Raw genomic sequence first — 19,614 nt, forward strand, 5'->3', positions numbered from 1 at the left:
AAGAGATCTTGTTACCATAGACAGTAAAACCACATGAAAATTATTTTATTAAGACTATAAACTTATTTTTAAATCAATGTGTTGTTTTTAAGTTGTTACTTGTAAGCATACTATATAATACCTTCTTGACGTGCAGTTCCTTGGCAAGCTTGAATTATAATTCCTTTAGGTTTACCAATAACATTTCTACATTCTAACACTGTTCTCTTAACAGTATCAATTGATACTGCAATGCTATTACAACCATATACATGACCTGAAAAAAAAACAGAAAAATATCTAAAATTTCAGTACATTTAACATAAAAATAATATATTGGTATAAATTTAATTCTACATTACTGTAATCATTAATAGTTTCTTAATATATCTTTTCAGTCTTAACTAATTTGGTTGATGAACTTCACTGCTTAACTTTGTTTTAAATTGAATGCTTTTATCTCAATGTACCTGTCATATCCCAGGTCTTTCAATACTTTGTACTAGTATTCTTCAAAATAGTCCCCTGGTCACCACACTTAAATATGGTCCTTCCATTCTTAGAAACATTTTTTTTTACTCCTCTTTTGAAATAATGACCAACCATGCTGTTGCGTCTGTTAAAATATTCTCCTGATTACTAAATTAGGACCCTTTCAGCAGCATCTTTAGCTCAGGAAAGAACCAGAAACCAAAAGGAGTCACCATGTCTGTGCTTGACCAAGAAATCTTGGATTAAATTTAACAAATGTGCTGGTGCATTATTGTGATGCAACTACCACTTGCCCAATTCATAAATTGCAGCATAAAGTTGACACAGAACCTCAAGATTGTACTGTTTGTTGACAGTTTGGTCTTCTGGTGCATATTCATGATGTACAACTCCGTTATAGCAAAACAAAAAGTCAGTACCACTTTAACTTTGGTCCTGCTTGCCTTGCTTTCTCTGGCAGAGTGTTAATGGTGATTTCCACTGTAATGACCGAGCTTTGGTTTCTGGATTGTACCTATACACCCAAGATTCATCACCAATTATCACTGCCTTAGGAAGTTGTGATCACTATTGGTGCCGCTCCAGCATGTTTGTGCATCAAAACAGATCTCTTTTGTTCAAGCAAAAGGGGGGATGACTGTAGTGTAAATTTTGCAGCTGCACTTTACATGCTCTATTAAAACTGTATATGGAGCCATTGATAATGCTAATGGCATTCACAATTTTCAGATTGTAAGCTGATAATTTTCCATTATCTGTGCATATTGCTGACATTTGGATTTAGGTTTGCTGATGGTCTACAGGTACACTGGTCAGTATCAGCTGCAGCATAGCCATTTTGACAACAGTTGCATTAGTTTTCAATATTTGTTATCACAAAAATCTGCTTAAGTGCAATTTTGTCAGATTTAAAAAAAATTTGAATTAAGTACAAATTTTCCAAAAGCTTTTAATCTTTTGAACTGTTTTACTTTGGGAATTACCATGCTCTTAGTATTACTTTATGCAGTAACACTGTTCAGTGTGTTCTGCCATTATGTAAAAAATACAAAACATCTGTTATACTAGCAAATATAGTGGTGCTGGACAACTGTACTCTATGAGGTTTCAAAAAAACATAGATAATATCAACATGCATAATATCAAGATTTTACTATTCGCATACAAACACTATGTGAGAAACAAATTACGGTAAGAAACGTTTTGAACAGAACTTACGTGTTAAAATATTGACTTTTATCTTTACCCTCACTAAATATTACGATTTTTTCAGTGATTATTTCAACAATAGTGAGCCTTTAATAGAGATTATATTTCAATCCTACTATTGTGAATAATGTTTTAACATGTTCTACATTTATTAAGTAGCTGATCAGTCTAAACACCTAAAAAACAATATAATATACTTTAGAGCTTTTATCAAATCCACTAGACCAAGTAAACATGTCTATTTTGTATGAAGGATACAACAAAGTATTATGTAAGTTTTTTATGAATACATCCTGTTGGAGATAGCGCCACTGTCAAATTAGTAAAACAATTAATATAAGTTGTTTAGCAAACAAATAATAAATAAATAGAAACATTTGTTTTTTTTTTAATAATTTCTTGTTATTTGTGGCTGCTAGTTTCAACATGATGTAATTTTTTTCTTGTGTAATATTCAGTCTTAATACATTATATTTGTATTCTAACGGTATATTTCTTCATTTATAACTTTAAATTTACAAACCTGGCGGGGATGCAGTAGCACCTATTAATAAATGAATATTGATACAGTCCACATGTTATTGCATTTTTACATCTTCCTCCAACACATCCAGAAAAGTTAGAGCAATAGTAGACTTGCCCTATCAATTATCAGCTTAAAAGGGCACATCTCCAGATTTCAATAGGGTAAAGGCTATTAGTATGATGGTTAGGTTCAGATAAGGAGCAATCCAAATAAGTGGTCATGGATATGGAGAAGCAGTATGTGAGGGTTGGTGGGCTACTACTGTCTAAGGAAGTGGACAGTACTCATAAAGAAAGTAAAGTTGATAAGCACACTGTTTCATAGACAAGTGTTAGCTGCCAATAAATAAGTTTTCATACCTCTCACTCAGAAGATGGTATGCCTTTTTAGAAGCAGATAGCTATAATGAAGGTGCTAATACTGTAACAAATATATATGTGCATAGTCAGACAAAAAAAAGAGACAATTCCTGAAAGGTGACCAGCATTCCTTGGGGGTGGTAACTAATTTATGTTGATACGACCTGAACAAGCTTAAAACTTATTTATTTTAAGTTCTGAACATTGTGTGGCTGAGAAAATGTTCTTCAAAGAATGTTTCTTTTCTTTTTTTGATATATCATTATAATGACTAGTTCTTTCGTAAAATATTCTACAAGTAAAATAGTTCTCCACTCAGATTTGTGTTTGGGATTATTCAAGATGTGGTTCAGAAAATAAAAAAAATTATTAGAAACTGAAATAAAAGCAGTGTTCATGATGAACAGGTGGTTTAAAGCTAGATATGCCAGATATTGATGAGCAGATAGTAAGATGTACACATGTACAAAATTTTTGGTCAGGGGAATATAGATAAGTAATATGAATTAAAAAGATGGATATCCATTAGCAGGAAGAGTAATGAATAGGAGAGTGGGCCAAAAAGATTTTTATTAGACATAGACAATAAGAGAATTATTTTAATCAAGATATTTTTAAAGCCAAAGTGCATTACAATATTGTAATTTATGAGGTGTGATTCAAAAGCAAGGGCCAATGAGTTTTAAATAACGATTGGCAAAACTGATTGGTCTGTGCATGTACAATATGCATGAACAGATAATTATGCTTTAAATATCTGTAGCTTGTTTAAGTGGTCTGTTGGGGGATGTAACCACCACACTGCTGTCAGTTCATTGTTGTTTGCCTTTTGAGATAGTGTGTTAAAATGAGTGTGATAACAAACAAATCCTGTCAGTTGTGAAATTCAAACATTGATTACACTGGTCAATATGATTTTTGTCTCACGACAACACTAAGTTACCATTAATTACACCAATAGGTAGCAGTTTTTTATCCTGTTTTCAAATATGTATTTAGAATTTCTCCACCACCCAGAGTTTTTGGTTACTTTAATTTAAACATTTTTTTTTGTCCATTTGTCCATTACGTAAAAGCTCCTAAAGCATTGTAAATATGATGGAACCAAATGAACTAACTCAAAGGGTAGCGTTGCTACTGTTGTGCAGGTTCAGACATGTACAAACATGATCTAGTATAGCACACATTCATCAGAACGATGCCAGTTGTGAGACAGTAGTGAACCAGTAAACACATCATTGTGAGTGCTTTGAGTGTATGAATTGTTGTGTATTACGTACTTACAACTTTATTTCTTTTAATAAATCATTGGTTATACAATGCCTAGTGTTTGTTTAAATCATCCTAACAATTTTTGTTATGTATGTGGTGAAGTGATGCTCAAGTCCCAAAGTCAAAACCTTACTCCATTAGTAAAAAAGTGTTATGAACTTTATTTTGGGTGTAGTCGAGAACCAAACAAGGCCTAGGCCCCCACTTATCTGTTGTTTATCTTTGTTCTAGGCTTCTTACTACGTGGAAAAATGGCACATGCCACATGCCATTTGCTACCCCTACGATTTGCAGGGAACCCAAAGATCACTCTTCTGACTGTTATTTACTTAACAAATATTAAAGGGATTATGTCAAAATCAAAAAATACAGCGGTGTACCCTAACTTGCAATCAGCAATGAGACCAGTTCCACACTGCAAAGAATTGTCTATAACAAAGCCTCCAGAACATGTGACAACAGATGAAGAAAGCTCAGAGTCTGATGGAAGTAAGGAAGAAAAAGAAAGATTCTGGTGATACAACTTTTGAACAAAGAAGTTTATCTGAGCCTCATTTACTGACTAAAGAAAAAAAACGATCCCATATGAAATTTAAAGTTATCCAAAAAACAGACTGAAATGCTTGCTTCCCAGTTAAAAGGATGGAATTTTCTTAAAAAGAATACAAAGATATGTATTTATTGTAATCATTCTGAATTTGGACTATTTTTCTGATGACAATGGCTTAGTGTTTTGTAATGGCATTTCTTTTCTTATGGGGACTCTTTGTAATGAATATAATCCAACAGAATGACGCTTGTTCATCGATTCCTCTAAAGCTAGTTTAAAAGCTGTGCTTCTGCACAATGGCAATAAATTCCCATCAGTACCTGTGGTTCGTATGAAAGAAACATATGAAAACTTTAAATTTATATTGGAAAAGCTTCAATATGCAGTGTATGAATGGAATATTTGATGATTTGAAGGTAACTTGCACTTATTCTTGGTCTGCAACTTGGTTACATAAAGTACTGTAGTTTTTTGTGTAAATGGGATAATAGGGACAGAAAAAACCATTTAATTAGAAAAGAATGGCCTAAATGTGAATCACTCATTCCTGAACAGAAAAATGTGAAACATGACCCATTGTATAATACTAAAAATGTGTACCTACCTCCCTTACATATCAAACTAGGATTAATACTAAACTAGGACAATACTCCTGGTTTCATGTACTTAAAACAGAAGTTACCTAAAGTTAGTGATGCAAAAATTAAAGAAGGAATATTTGTGGATCCACAAATATGATCACTAATGCATGATGAAAAGTTTGAGGAACTATTGAATACATTGGAGAAGGCAGCTTGGCAAGCATTCAAAAATGTTACAGAGTTCTCTGCAACTTCAAAGGCGGAAAATTACAGTAATATTGTCAACGATCTTATAACATCTTATAAAAATTTGGGTTGTAATATGTCCTTAAAAGTCCACTTCCTGCATTCGCATCTAGATTTCTTTCCTGGAAAATCTTGGCGCAGGGAGTGACGAGCACAGGGAACACTTTATCAGGAGATTTCAATCAAAATCAGGCAATTTGAAGAAAGGTATGAAGACAAATGGAATCCTAATATGCTGGCCGATTATTGTTGGACCACCAAGAGGGATGCTCCACAGGCCAAATATAGCAGAAAATTGACATTTCTTATGTTCTAGATGAGTCAAATGTTCGAATATTGTGTAGTTAAGAATGCAGAAAGTATTAAAATGTTTGAATTATAAATGCCTGTCTCTCGGAAACCTTGAGTGATGGAAAAAACCAATATCATATTTGAATTCAGGAGAGAAAATATTAGAATCACATATTTTTCTTCCCGAGACAAAAAAAATTATTTTTTGTTCCCCAGTGTTATATTTCTAAATGCAGAACATACTGATGCTGAAATTCACTGCCAATACTGTAAAACATATGGACAACCAAACTGAGTGAAGAAAAGTGAGGCAGTGGTGTCATGAGTTTAAGGAAGGCTGTTCAAATGTTCACAATGAACAGAGAAGTGACAGGCCTAGTGTCCAGACTGACAATCTCATTGAACAGGTGAATGCAAAAGCGAGAAAAATCATCATCACGTTACAATTAAAAATCTTCTAAAATGTCCATAAGTTTCAAAGACAACATTGTTGAGAATCATGACCTGACACTCATTCTGCACTATTGGAAACTGTGTGCACAAGAGATGCTAAAAATGTTGACAAGTGCTCACAAAGATCACTGAATGACATTTACACTTGCTTTTCGTGATCACTTTAATCATGAGGAAGACAATTTTTTCCCCATATCGTCAATGGTGACAGAATATAGATTGCACACAACAATGCTGAGACGGAATAACAATCTATGCAATGCTGTTACTCCGGTTCATCTAAACTTAAAAAGTCAAACAAAATCTTGAAAGAAAATCATGGAAACTGTATTCTGGGACCAAAAGGATGTGCTTTCAATTGATTTCATGGAACCTGGAACATCCATCATATCACAAGTCTATCATGAAACATTTTCTAAACTGCGTCGTGCCATTCAAAATCAACAATGGTGACTGCTGAAATCAGAAATTGTTCTTTTTCATGATAATGCACACATTAGGCTGCATGATATACATGGCTGCAATAACAACAGAAACAATTCAAAAATTCAGATAGGAGATTTTTGATCATTCACATTACAGTCCTGATCTCAAGCGCAGTAACTACCATCTCTTCCTACTCCTCAAAAACTTATTTGCATCTCAATGATTTGAGGAAAGTAAAGAGTTGAAAATTTCTGTGCAAAAGTGTTTACAATCCCTGACAGTAGAATTTTATGCAGTGGCTTTGAAGGTACTTGTTTCATGATATCAAAAGTGTTTGGACTGAAGTGGTGATATTTAGGAAATAAATAGTAGGAAAATAAAGTAAATATGTAGTAATTTAAAAACTATTAATATATTATCAATTTTTTCAAGTGTTCTTATTTTGTTACCAATCGCTCCTTACTTCTGAACTGTGTCTTGTATAAGTCAACTTCTTCAACAGAAGATCAGAAGGAGGGAAAAATGGGCTGGGAGATTAAAGGTAAGGTCAAAGAAATGCTCCCTTAAACAAAAAAGAACTATGATTTTTAGTATTATAAATTTAATATTAAATCTTTTTTTAGGAATTTATGTTGTGCAATTGTTGTAAACAAATGTTTTTATGTATCTCTACATGAAGAAATTAGAAGGTGACAGTTCAGGGTTTCTTGGAAACCAAAATGAAGGGGCTGCTATGATTGTGTTCTTTCAAAGTCAAACAAATATCTGTACTCTTTCTATCTGGGCTGAAATGGAAGAGACTCAAACAGCAGCTGAGAACGTTGCAGTGCTATCAATATAATTTCTCAACATATCCCTAAAATTTGTGCTATGAACTAGTGCTACCCCAAATTATTTTATGTTCATTGTGTACAAGAGATTACAACTTAATAAAGGGTATCCAGAGCTAGTGCACATTTAATTTTTTATGGTTACAAATGATACTTCACTTAAAACAAGTAGTGTATACAAATAATGGTACAATATACACCTTGTTACCCACTAATGTAAGCAAACAAATTAATCATTTATTTAAACATTTAAAGGTTTGCAGAATAAGTCTCACCAAAAACCTTAGTTTAAAAATAATATTTCTCAGTAAAGCATATACATTAATGCTTTATTATAGATTCCCTCACTAAAAATCTTGTAAAAATCATCAGCTAAATACAATCATACAAAATATCACAATAAAAAACTTAAAATATAATTTGAAGTATACATTTGTTATCATACCTTACAATATATGCAGTGTGACAATTATGTTCCCAAACAACCACTATTACAGCCATAATACTGACAATATCTATCAAGGATCAATGGTAAGAGAGTATGACTTTTTATATATTATGAAAGTTTCAACCAATGTTTTGACAATATCATAAGTTATGTGTTCAAAGTTAAGAAAGTGTAAACACACAAGTCAATTGCGCAGGGTGGGGATGGATTGGTATACACCGGTGGGAGGAACAGGAGGTGGCCACACTCTCACACAAGTATGTATTGTGCGAGTGCGTGTGTATGCTCAACAGCATGCTGAATGCTAACGAATACACAATGTCTGACCATTTTTCTTTTGTTATATTTATTGTTTCTAATTTTTTTTTGTTTAATCTTGTTTATTAATTTCTTTGTTCGTTTAAATTGCTCGTTTAAATTAATCGTTTAAATATTTAATTTTTTTGTTTTACAATTACAATTTTCATTGCTTTTTTAAATTTCATTTATTCTTTACAAGTTCTTTTATTTATTTAATTTAACAGAAAGAGGTAGTACATTAGAATAGATTAACGGTTTTTTAATCAAGTGGCTCAATCAACCGATGATGAGATATCATTGAATCTCACATCAACTGTATCATCCTTGTTCGATGACTCTTGATTCATTAGCGTTTTCATCACTGCCACTGTCATTAACGCAAACTGTAAACCTTTCAGTTTGCATGTCAACAACTCTATCTGTTTCATAATAATTCTTCTCTATTGTTAGTGCATGTACGCAACATTGCTTCCAATATTCCACTGATAGTTCAGACAATATTTTCTCAGCAATTTCTTTTATATCATTTATATTTTTCCGATTAGAGACATTTTCATCCACTACCTGACTTTTTATTTTCACCCAGCTCAACTCAATCGGGTTAATTTCAGGATGGTAGGGTGGAAATCTTATTACATTGTGACCATGATCCTACAATATTTTATTAAAGTATTACTCTTCACATCAGGGCTTATTAATTCGCAGTAATTCATACAGTTTTGTTTTTATCATATTTGCTGAGCACGGAATATTTCTGTCTCGAAGCCACTCTAACAGTTCATGTTTTTTGCTGTTTGAATTTGGCATTTGTGTAACTTTAGGTTGTGGTAACAAGCATTATCGATTACAAAAACTGACCGACGTAGAAGATTTGGGATTAATATTGTTCTCAGGCATTTTTCGGAATTATCAGCATTTATATTGTGGTATTCTCCTTTTTTTTTGGCCCGATGTAAACATTAAGAGCATTTTGAATTTCTCCTGCTTCACTGCCAGTGTGAACCAATATCAGCTTTGGAAATTGACGATGTTAACTTTCATTTTCATTTTATTAGAAGTTTTTCCCGGCATATTGAAATTCTCATTTTCTCCCAGTTTATGTGATTATGTTTTCACTTATGCACAATATGAACAGATACTCCAAAAAAATCTGCAACGTAAGTTTGAATTTCTGTACATACCATCGCTTGATTTTCTTTTGACTATTTTGCTGCAGACATTATTATATATTTCCTTTGGCTTTTTAGAGGTATTCCGCTTCCCAATCTATGACTGCATCTTGGATGAGGCATTAGGAAGAGTAAGGATTTCAAAATTCCGTTACTGAAAGAAAATTAGTTTTGAAAAAACTATTTATAAAAACATAGTATTGAAAAATACTGATTATAAATGCCAGTATCAACATGTGGGTCAATTACACAAATGCAAGAAGACAAGTGAATTCCTGCTTCTACTAAGTCCTTGAACGCATAGCACTATCACCCCTACTGTACTAGCATTGCTAGTACAGTAGCAATGGCATGTGCCATTCACATGCCACTCCCAATCGAGTTTCTGCATATCCATGTGTTTACGCTTTCTTAACTTAGAACAGTTATAAAATAGTTTTTTGTTTGTTTTAAGTTTAAAAATAAAAGAGGATCAACTATTAAATTTTGGGTAATATTAAGGAAAACAGCTGGCAAAATATTTGAATTGCTTAGAAAGTCCAAGAGGTAAAGAATGTTTATAGAGAACAACTGTGTATGTGGCATAAAAGGTTAAGAGAAAGCAAATCAGTAGAGAATAGTGAACAGAGAGGCTGCTCTTCAATTTCCTGAACATAAAAATTAGCAGAACCAATTCCAAATGTTCTGAGTCAAGATCAAACTTTGGAATGTTTGCATGTTAGAATATATGAAATGGATCAGTAGACAGTATTTAAATTTTAGAAAAAAACATTTTTGAGAAAGAAAAGTGTTTGCACAATTTGTTTCTCTTTTTTATGAACAAAACCATCAATGTACTGCAATGTCTCATAAAATTATTAGTTAAATCTATTTTAATTGGATTTTAATGGGTGATAAAAGTGTGCTTCACGTGAACAATCAAGTGTACTCCCTGAGCTTAAAAACCAAAAACTCGGAAAGCGAAACTGTAAAAACAATGTTGATTGCATTTTTTTATGTCAACAGTATCACTCATGAATTTGAGCAAGAAAATCAGACTATGTAGTAAATTTTATATACATGTATGTAGCAAATGTACTGTGTAATATATAGTAAATTTTATAAACAAGTGATGATGTGATTGAGCATTCAAATTTACTGCATTATACTGCCAGAGCTTAAGGAAAGTGGATTCTGGTTTCTTCTCCATGGCAATGCATTAGCAAATTCCTTGATTACTGCTTCCAGTTTTCAGCAAAATAAGGAATCCCTAAGCTATTTCATCCACCCTAATTGCCAGATTTAACACTAGCCGACTATATTTTTATTTCCTAAAATTATAATGAAAGGGATGAGACACAATGATGTCTTATAAATCAAGAAGACTGAAATTAATAAACTGAAGAAAGGCAATTTCAAAAGAAGCATTTTCTGAAGTTTTCTAATCACTATGATCAATGTAAATTGAATTGAAGTATATTGAATTTATTTTATTTCCTATTGTTGCCTAATTGAGTTTACCAGAAGAGGTAAAGATGGAGTCTGAGTTTCCTTTTCAATGAAGTCGAAAGACAGTTAGGTTGCCTAGGTCGATGTTGGCGTCCAGTATGATGAATCTTAACAATAAACACTGACAATACAGGGGTGAGGGCCCTGAAGAGGAAGGTGGAGGTCATTGAAACTAGCAGTAAAGGGGATTTCACAGAAGGGATGGATATGGACCACCTTCTGGAGGCATTACCAAATTGGTAGAACTTTGTCGCCGGTGCACAAACAACAAAAAATAGATTAAGGAGTGCGTGGTTCTGGTCAGCCAGTGAGAGAGCAAGGGATGTGGAAATTGTGATGAAAGAGCTGTATGCATTATCGCATCTGAGTCTTATTACAGGGATACACAGTACTCCTGTAATGCAGAAGTGGTAAACTGTTGAAGGGTGCAGCCACACAAACTACGAAAACCGTCAACAGAGAGCTGTTGTCACAGATAGAGGAGGGGGTGCCAGACGAGGAAAACCCAGACCTGGTTATCAGGAAGTGGTCAGGGAAATGCTTTAAAAATTGTGAGGAGGTAAAGGAGTCCAACTTTGAGGCCAGTGGTGATATTTTAGCCACATATGACTTAGCAGAGGATGGCAGGACAAGCCACAGTAGGAAACTACTGGACAGGGTTGCCACCGTGCATATGCTGGTGAGGCAAGCTGAAGAGGGGTCAGCTGGTAGTGGAACAAGGCCTAGCAGAAGTGTTGATATGGGAGTGTGTACATGGTGGTAGTGGACACTAGGACTGGGGAGAGAGTAGTTGCAGAGGATTTACGTAGAGCTGTAAAGAAAATGCAGGTGATTAATGCAGGGGTTAGATATGGCTCAGTGGCGGACAAGATAGGCGTATGTCTTAAGAAAATGGTAGGAGTGGTGGTAATAGAGTTGTGTATCTGGACAAAGCGATAGCGGATGGGGTGGCGAGTAAACAGCCACAGCAGCCGAAGGAGCCCATCAGTACACTTGTGACTAAGGTGGAGGGGGCTATGTATGTGGACCTCCTCAAAAAAATAAATAAATGGAGTGACCAAGGAAGAGATTGGGGACATACTATCCATCAGGAGAGGCGGTGGGGAATCCTTACATATGAAAATGAGGGTCAACAAAGTAGCTGTAGAGGTTCAAAAGAAGATGTTGAGTAAACTAGAGGGTGTGAGTATTACAAGTGGGTTGCGTAGGAGAGGCCTCATTATTGTTAAGAATCTTGAGAGGAAGTGACAGAAGTGGAGCTTCTAAACTCCATTAGTGAAGCCACTCGCGATAACGGAAAAATTGAGGATAAGAGGTGACCTCCTTACGCTCGGCCTTTGGTGGCACGAAGAGAGCCACAGTAGTAATGTCAGCATGGTATTAGTGACAAGAAGAATTCATGTGGGGGTGGATCCAATCATTGTAAGGTGTTCCTGAACACGGAGGAGTCATGGTGCTACAGGTGCTTCAAGGTGGGGCACATGGCAGCCAGATGCAGTGGCCCTGACAGGTCAGCCTTGTGTCATAACTGTATTGAGGAAGGGCACCATGCCAAAGGATGCAAGGTCATGGTGAAATTTTTGTGGTGTGGTGGAACTGAGAATTGGATTGGTAACGCCCTTTGCGATAAGAGAAATGCCTAGAGTTCTGCAGTTAAACACAAATAGGAGCACAGCATCACGTGACATGCTCATGTACGGGTTGAGCTTCCAGACGTAGTGGTCTTTTCTGTTTATATTCTGCCAAATTCTGGTCTGGATGATTATGAACAATGCTTGGAAGATCAATAATGGGACAGTGCCTACCCTGGTGAGGATAAATGAATATGAACAGACCTAAAACTGTAAAACCTACCCCACAGAAACTTTTAATCCAACATCGAGGTCGCAAACAAATCTATCAATAAGAACTCTCCAGATTTATAACGCTGTTATCCCTAAGGTATCTTAATCTTTTAATCAAAATAAAGGATCAAATATACATAAAAAAATGTAAAAAAAAAATAAAGATTAAAATTTTATTTGTCACCCCAACAAAATTTAATTAATAAAAATTTAAAAAATAAACTAAAAAAAAAAAATTAAAAACAAAATAAAGATCTATAGGGTCTTATCGTCCCTCTCCTAAATTTAAGCTTTTTAACTTAAAAATAAAATTCAATTAAATTTTTAAAATAAAGTATAATTTTCGTCAAACCCTTCATTCCAGACCTCAATTAAAAGACTAATTATTATGCTACCTTAGCACAGTCAAAATACTGCGGCTATTTAAACCATTGAGCAGGCCAAACCTTAAATAAATTACATAAGGACATGTTTTTGATAAACAGGCGAAATTATTTTTTGCCTAATTCATAAATAAAATTTTTAAATCTACTAATTTAATCATAATTAAAAATAACAAAATTAATTAAAATCCAGTAAAAAAATAAATATAACAAAAAACCTAATTTAATCTACAACGAACTTTAAATGATGAAAGATTCTAATCCAACAAGAAAAAGAAAAAAAAATAAATTATATAAAAAAAAAGAGCTTATCCACCTTAATATAAAATTTCAAAATGAAAAAAAATAATAAAATTAACAAAAAGAAATTCTCGATTAAATCAATTTACCAGATAACCAGATATAAAAAGAAATGAATTTCATATCGAAACAATCCCAAACTTATAAATAATTATTCCACAATAAAATACAGATTAAGATAGATCTTCACTATTCGGGAAAAAAAAAATAAATTTAAAAAATTAATTAACCCTGATACAAAAGGTACTAAAAAAAATTATTATTCTAAAATAAAATTTATTTATCCAATACTGTACAATTGACTAAATTAAAAAAAATCAAATAAAAAAAAAGAAAGACACAAAAAAAATTAAAAAAAAAAAAAAAATTATATGAAAATAAAAATCTTGGCAAATTTGGCATGAGGTTTTTTTTTTTTTTTAATAATTATATATTTTTAAATACACTTATAATATAATTATATTCCTTAGGTTTTTTGAACTTTAAAATTTATTTGAATGAATAAAATTATTTTTAATAAAATCCTATTTAATTTGATTAAAAGTTAATTTAAATTAAATTCTTATGAAATAGGTATTTAATTAAAATAAAAGATAATTTTAATTAAATATCTTATTGATGCATTTAATTAAATAATTTATTTTAGATGATTATCTTTACAAAAACTATTTTACATTAAATTAAAAAAGAGACTATAGAATAAAACACAACCTCTAATTAAAAATACAAAAGACATAAAAAAACAAGAAATTCAATCAAAAAAAAATTAAACTTATAGAAAAGGAATTAAAAAAAAAAATAATCACTCAAAAAAAAAAAAGATTGTAGCAGATAAACATAGCCTATCCTCAAAAAGGTCTTTGACATCACAAATCAAAATTTTAAATTAAAATAAATAAGCAAAATAAAAAAAAAAAATAAGTCAAACATTATATAAAAAATAGGAAAACAATGGAGAAGAAGAATATAAAATTCACGAACACAACAAGAATTAATTAAAATTAAATCACCAGAATATAAACCATGCTGATAATTAAACAAATCTCAGAAAATAAATTTAATCTGGGAGGACAAGATATATTTATAACACAAAACAAAAATCAAAAGAAACTAAGTGAAGGTAAATAGTTAAGTAACCCCCTAACAATAAAAAATCTTCGGCTTCCTAACCGATCATAAATAATACCAATTAAAAAAAAAAAGACCAGATGAAACAAAGGCATGAGCAACTATAAAAGATAATGAACCAATAAACCCATGACCAGATATAGTGAATAATCCACAAATAACCAAACTTATGTGACAAACAGAAGAATAGGCAACAAGCACCTTTAAATCTCTTTGAATTATACAAAATATTCTAACAAAAAAACAGCCAAATAAACAAATACTAACAAAAAAATAACCATAATTAAATAAAAAATAATAAATATAACCTAAACAACGAATAAATCCATAGCCCCCCAGCTTTAATATTACACCAGCTAAAATTATAGAACCTGAGGTAGGTGCCTCAACATGAGCCCTAGGCAACCATAAATGAAATCCAAATAAAGGAAACTTAATCAAAAAATAAAATAAAATAATAAACATCAAATAATTATTCAATAAAAAATCAAAAAACAAATAATTAAAATAACCATAAAAACTATTTAAATAAAAAATTCTAAACAAAAAGGGGAAAGAACCAAAAAGAGTATAAAAAATTTAAAAAAATCCTGCACTTAAAGCTTCTTGGCATGAGGATCATTTCATTTGCCAATTTCATATAAAAAAAAAGCAATGGTTCAAAATATATAAAAATAAACTTAAAAGTTGATAACTAAAAGCCACGCAAATATAAGATAAAGCTACCCCTAACATTATCATAATTAACTTAAACAATAAATAATCTTAATATCAAAAATAACAATAGTATAATAATAAATTTGTTCTTAAAGAACCAAAATAAATACTTAAATAAAACATATGTAATTATTTTACCAAACTAAACCCCTTAAGATAAGAATTAAACCATGAGTTTTTTTTTTTTTTTTTTTAATAATTATATATTTTTAAATACACTTATAATATAATTATATTCCTTAGGTTTTTTAAACTTGAAAATTTATTTGAATGAATAAAATTATTTTTAATAAAATCCTATTTAATTTGATTAAAAGTTAATTTAAATTAAATTCTTATGAAATAGGTATTTAATTAAAATTAAAGATAATTTTAATTAAATATCTTATTGATGCATTTAATTAAATAATTTATTTTAGATTATTATCTTTACAAAAACTATTTTACATTAAATTAAAAATCTATATTAGATTAAAATCTTTATTTAAATATAAGAGGTTTCCTCTTATATTTATCAGGTAATCCTGATTAAAGGATTACTTTGATGAAGTAAATTAAGTGAAACCTCACTCATGCTAAATTGTAAAATCCAGAATTAAACTGAAACTAAAGAAATCAAAATTCTTAATGCATCACACATCCTTTTACAAAAAGATAAGCTAAATTAAGCTTATGGGTTCATACCCCATCGATGAATAAATTCTCTTTTTAATTAAAATAAATTTATCAAAAACAATATTTATCACAACAATAACTGTAAGAATTATTATAACAATATCCTCCAACAGAATAATATTCTCATGAATATCTATAGAAATTAATTTAATTTCTTTTCTACCCCTTTTAAAAAAAAGAAATAAAATAAATGAACAATCTATAAAATATTTAATTATTCAAAGAATATCATCATCAATTATAATAACCTCAATAATTATTAACGCTATCATTAACTGCCCCATTAATGAAAGAATTTTAATAATAATGAGAATTTTAATAAAAATAGGTATAATCCCATTCCACCTATGAGTACCAAGAATCATACAAATAATAAGATGAGAGATATGCATAATAATGATAACTATACAAAAAATTATTCCTACAATTATTACAACCCAGATAACCAGAATTAAACTAATAATAACATAAATAATTATATCAATAATCATGGCACCAATCTCAGGAATAAAACAAACATCACTAAAAAAATTAATAGCATATTCATCAATTTCAAATTCACCAGTAATAATCTTTTCATTAATAATTTCAAAACAACAATTTACTCTTCTATTAATTATATATACCATAATCAACTTAACCATAATAAACACATTCAAAAAAAATAATATCAATTTTTTAAACCAAATTAATACTCAAACAAATGTAACAAAAACATCTCTAATAATTTCATCATTATCAATAAGAGGTATACCTCCAACTACAGGATTTTTAATAAAATGAATAATTATAAAATCAACAATTTGTATAGCACCAACAATTCCATTAATTATACTAATTTCATCAATTATGTCAACATACATATACTTGAACATAATAATCCCTACAATAACCAAATCAAATAAATAAAAAATAAAAAAATAATAAAAAAAGAATCAATTATCCCAATTATCTTAAATTTAATAGGAATTACAATAATAATAATTTTTAAATTAACTAAAAAGAAGGATTTAAGTTAAAAAACTATTAAACTTCAAAGTTAAAATTATTATTATAAATAAGCCTTAGCAAGTAAATGCACCTCTATGTTTGCAATATAGAATCATAATTGAATACAAGACAAATAATGAGAGGTTTAAACCTTAAATAAATTTACAATCTATCACCTAAATCAGCCATCCCATTCTCAATGAATAAATGAATATTTTCAACAAATCACAAAAATATCGGAACTCTTTATTTTATTTTTGGGCTCTGAGCTAGATTACTTGGAACAATAAGAAGAAAAATTATCCGATTAGAATTAATACAACCAGGATCAATAATTAAAAATGACCAATTTTATAACACCATCGTAACATCACACGCATTCATTATAATTTTCTTTATGGTAATACCAATCATAATTGGAGGATTTGGAAACTGACTAGTACCTATAATAATTGGTGCACCAGACATGGCATTCCCACGAATAAATAACATAAGATTTTGATTATTACCACCATCAATCACACTTTTAATTGCAAGATCAATTGTAGGGTCAGGATGAACTGTTTACCCTCCTCTCTCAGCCCAAATTGCACATTCAGGACCTTCAGTAGACTTAACTATCTTTTCTCTTCACATCGCAGGACTAAGCTCAATCATAGGAACAATTAATTTTATTTCAACAACAATAAATATACGACCGAAAGGAATAACTATAGAAAAAATACCCCTTTTCTGTTGATCAGTCCTAATTACAGCAGTTCTACTACTAGTATCATTACCAGTATTAGCTGGAGCAATCACGATACTATTAACAGACCGAAACTTTAATACCTCATTTTTTGACCCCACAGGAGGGGGAGACCCAATCTTATATCAACACTTATTCTGATTCTTTGGACATCCGGAAGTATATATTTTAATCCTACCAGGATTCGGATTAATCTCCCACATTATTACTAACGAAAGAGGAAAAATAATAACATTCGGTCATCTAGGAATAATTTATGCAATACTAGCAATTGGTATTTTAGGATTTATTGTATGAGCACACCACATATTTACTGTAGGTATAGATATTGACACACGAGCATACTTCACCTCTGCAACTATAATTATTGCAGTACCAACAGGAATTAAAATCTTCAGATGAATGGCCACAATACAAGGAATAACAAAAAAAAAAATCACCCCAAATAATTTGATCTATAAGATTTGTATTTCTATTCACTATTGGAGGATTAACAGGAGTGATTCTAGCCAACTCTTCAATTGACGTAATTTTACACTATACATACTATGTTGTAGCCCATTTTCATTATGTACTATCAATAGGAGCAGTATTCGCCATTATAGCAAGAATCATTCACTGATTCCCACTAATAACAGGTATAAGAATAAATAAAAAATGATTAAAAATTCAATTTTCAACCATATTTTTAGGAGTAAACGTAACATTCTTCCCACAACACTTTTTAGGTCTAGCACGAATACCACGACGATATTCAGATTACCCAGATATGAAACATAATTTCATCCATAGGATCATTAATTTCAATAATCAGAATTATAATATTCATATTCATTATATGAGAAGACATAGCATTTAAACGAATTACAATCTTTAAAAACAATAAATCATCCTCAATTGAATGATTTTCAATTACACCACCCCCTGAACACTCATTTAATGAATTACCACTAGTATCTAAGCCATTCTAAGAGTGGCAGAAAATTGCCATGAACTTAAAATTCATTAATAAATTAAAAAGTAATTTCCTTATAAATATCATCATGAATAAAATTTAACATAATAAATAGAGCCAGACCAATTATAGAACAACTATTAAATTTCCATGATCACACTATAATAATTCTATTATCCATTACAGTAACAGTAACAATTATAATAGCAACAATAACAAAAAATAAATTATCAAATAATATATTAACAGAAAATCAAATAATAGAAACAATCTGAACTACAATACCAGCAATCATTTTAATTTTTATCGCTATCCCATCAATTAAAACCTTATACCTAATAGAAGAAGTAATCAAACCATCAATTACTATTAAAACAATTGGACATCAATGATACTGATCTTATGAATATTCAGACTCCAAGAAAATAGAATTTGAGTCATATATAAAACCACAGAATGACTTATCATCATTTCGACTAATTGAAGTAGATAACCGAATAATTATCCCATTCTCAACACAAATCCGAATAATCGTATCTTCATCTGACGTAATCCACTCTTGAACAATTCCATCAATAGGAGTAAAAATAGACGCAATCCCAGGGCGACTTAATCAAATTATCCTAATAACTAAAAACCCAGGAGTGTTTTTCAGACAATGTTCAGAAATTTGTGGAATAAATCACAGATTCATACCAATCACTATAGAAAGAATTAATATAAAATCATTCATTAAATGAATAAAAACATAAAACTAATAAACATTAAGTGACTGAAAGAAAGTAATGGTCTCTTAAACCAAAATATAGTAAACATCGAATACTCTTAATGAAAGAAGCTAGTTTAAAAAAAAACATTTAACTGTCCAATAAAAAATACATTTAATGTGCATCTTGATTTCACAAATATCTCCTATTATATGAAACATCATATTAATAATAACAACAGCCACAATCATAATAAACATAACAAAATTATTCTTTATAACTAATATAAACCCAAATAAAAAAAAGAAAAATGCATATTAACTGAAAATGATAACTAGACTATTCTCAACATTTGACCCAACAACTAAAATTTTACAAAGAAACTGAATAATTATAATAATAACAACAATAATTTTACCAAAATGATACTGAACCAAAAAATCTCGAATAAATATAATAATAAAAATAATAGAAAAAAAACTAATAAATGAATTTAAATTAATAACTCGCCAAAAAGAAATTTTAATCATAGTAATATCAATCTTTAC

General features: G+C 30.7%; 1 protein-coding gene and 1 pseudogene across 1 annotated transcript in view; one reads left to right on the top strand and one right to left on the bottom strand.

Moving 5' to 3' along the window:
- Nucleotides 1–19,614, bottom strand: part of Dredd (Caspase-8 Dredd) — a 61,014-nt gene that overhangs the window by 19,066 nt on the left and 22,334 nt on the right. The window contains exon 4 of the mRNA XM_075355443.1: nucleotides 122–256. Within this exon, the coding sequence (XP_075211558.1) occupies nucleotides 122–256 (135 nt within the window). The remainder of the gene's footprint in view (nucleotides 1–121; nucleotides 257–19,614) is intronic.
- LOC142319802 (cytochrome c oxidase subunit 2-like) lies at nucleotides 18,470–19,220 on the top strand (annotated as a pseudogene).

Source organism: Lycorma delicatula, chromosome 2, assembly GCF_047948215.1.
Source record: "Lycorma delicatula isolate Av1 chromosome 2, ASM4794821v1, whole genome shotgun sequence".
Lineage (NCBI taxonomy): Eukaryota > Metazoa > Arthropoda > Insecta > Hemiptera > Fulgoridae > Lycorma > Lycorma delicatula.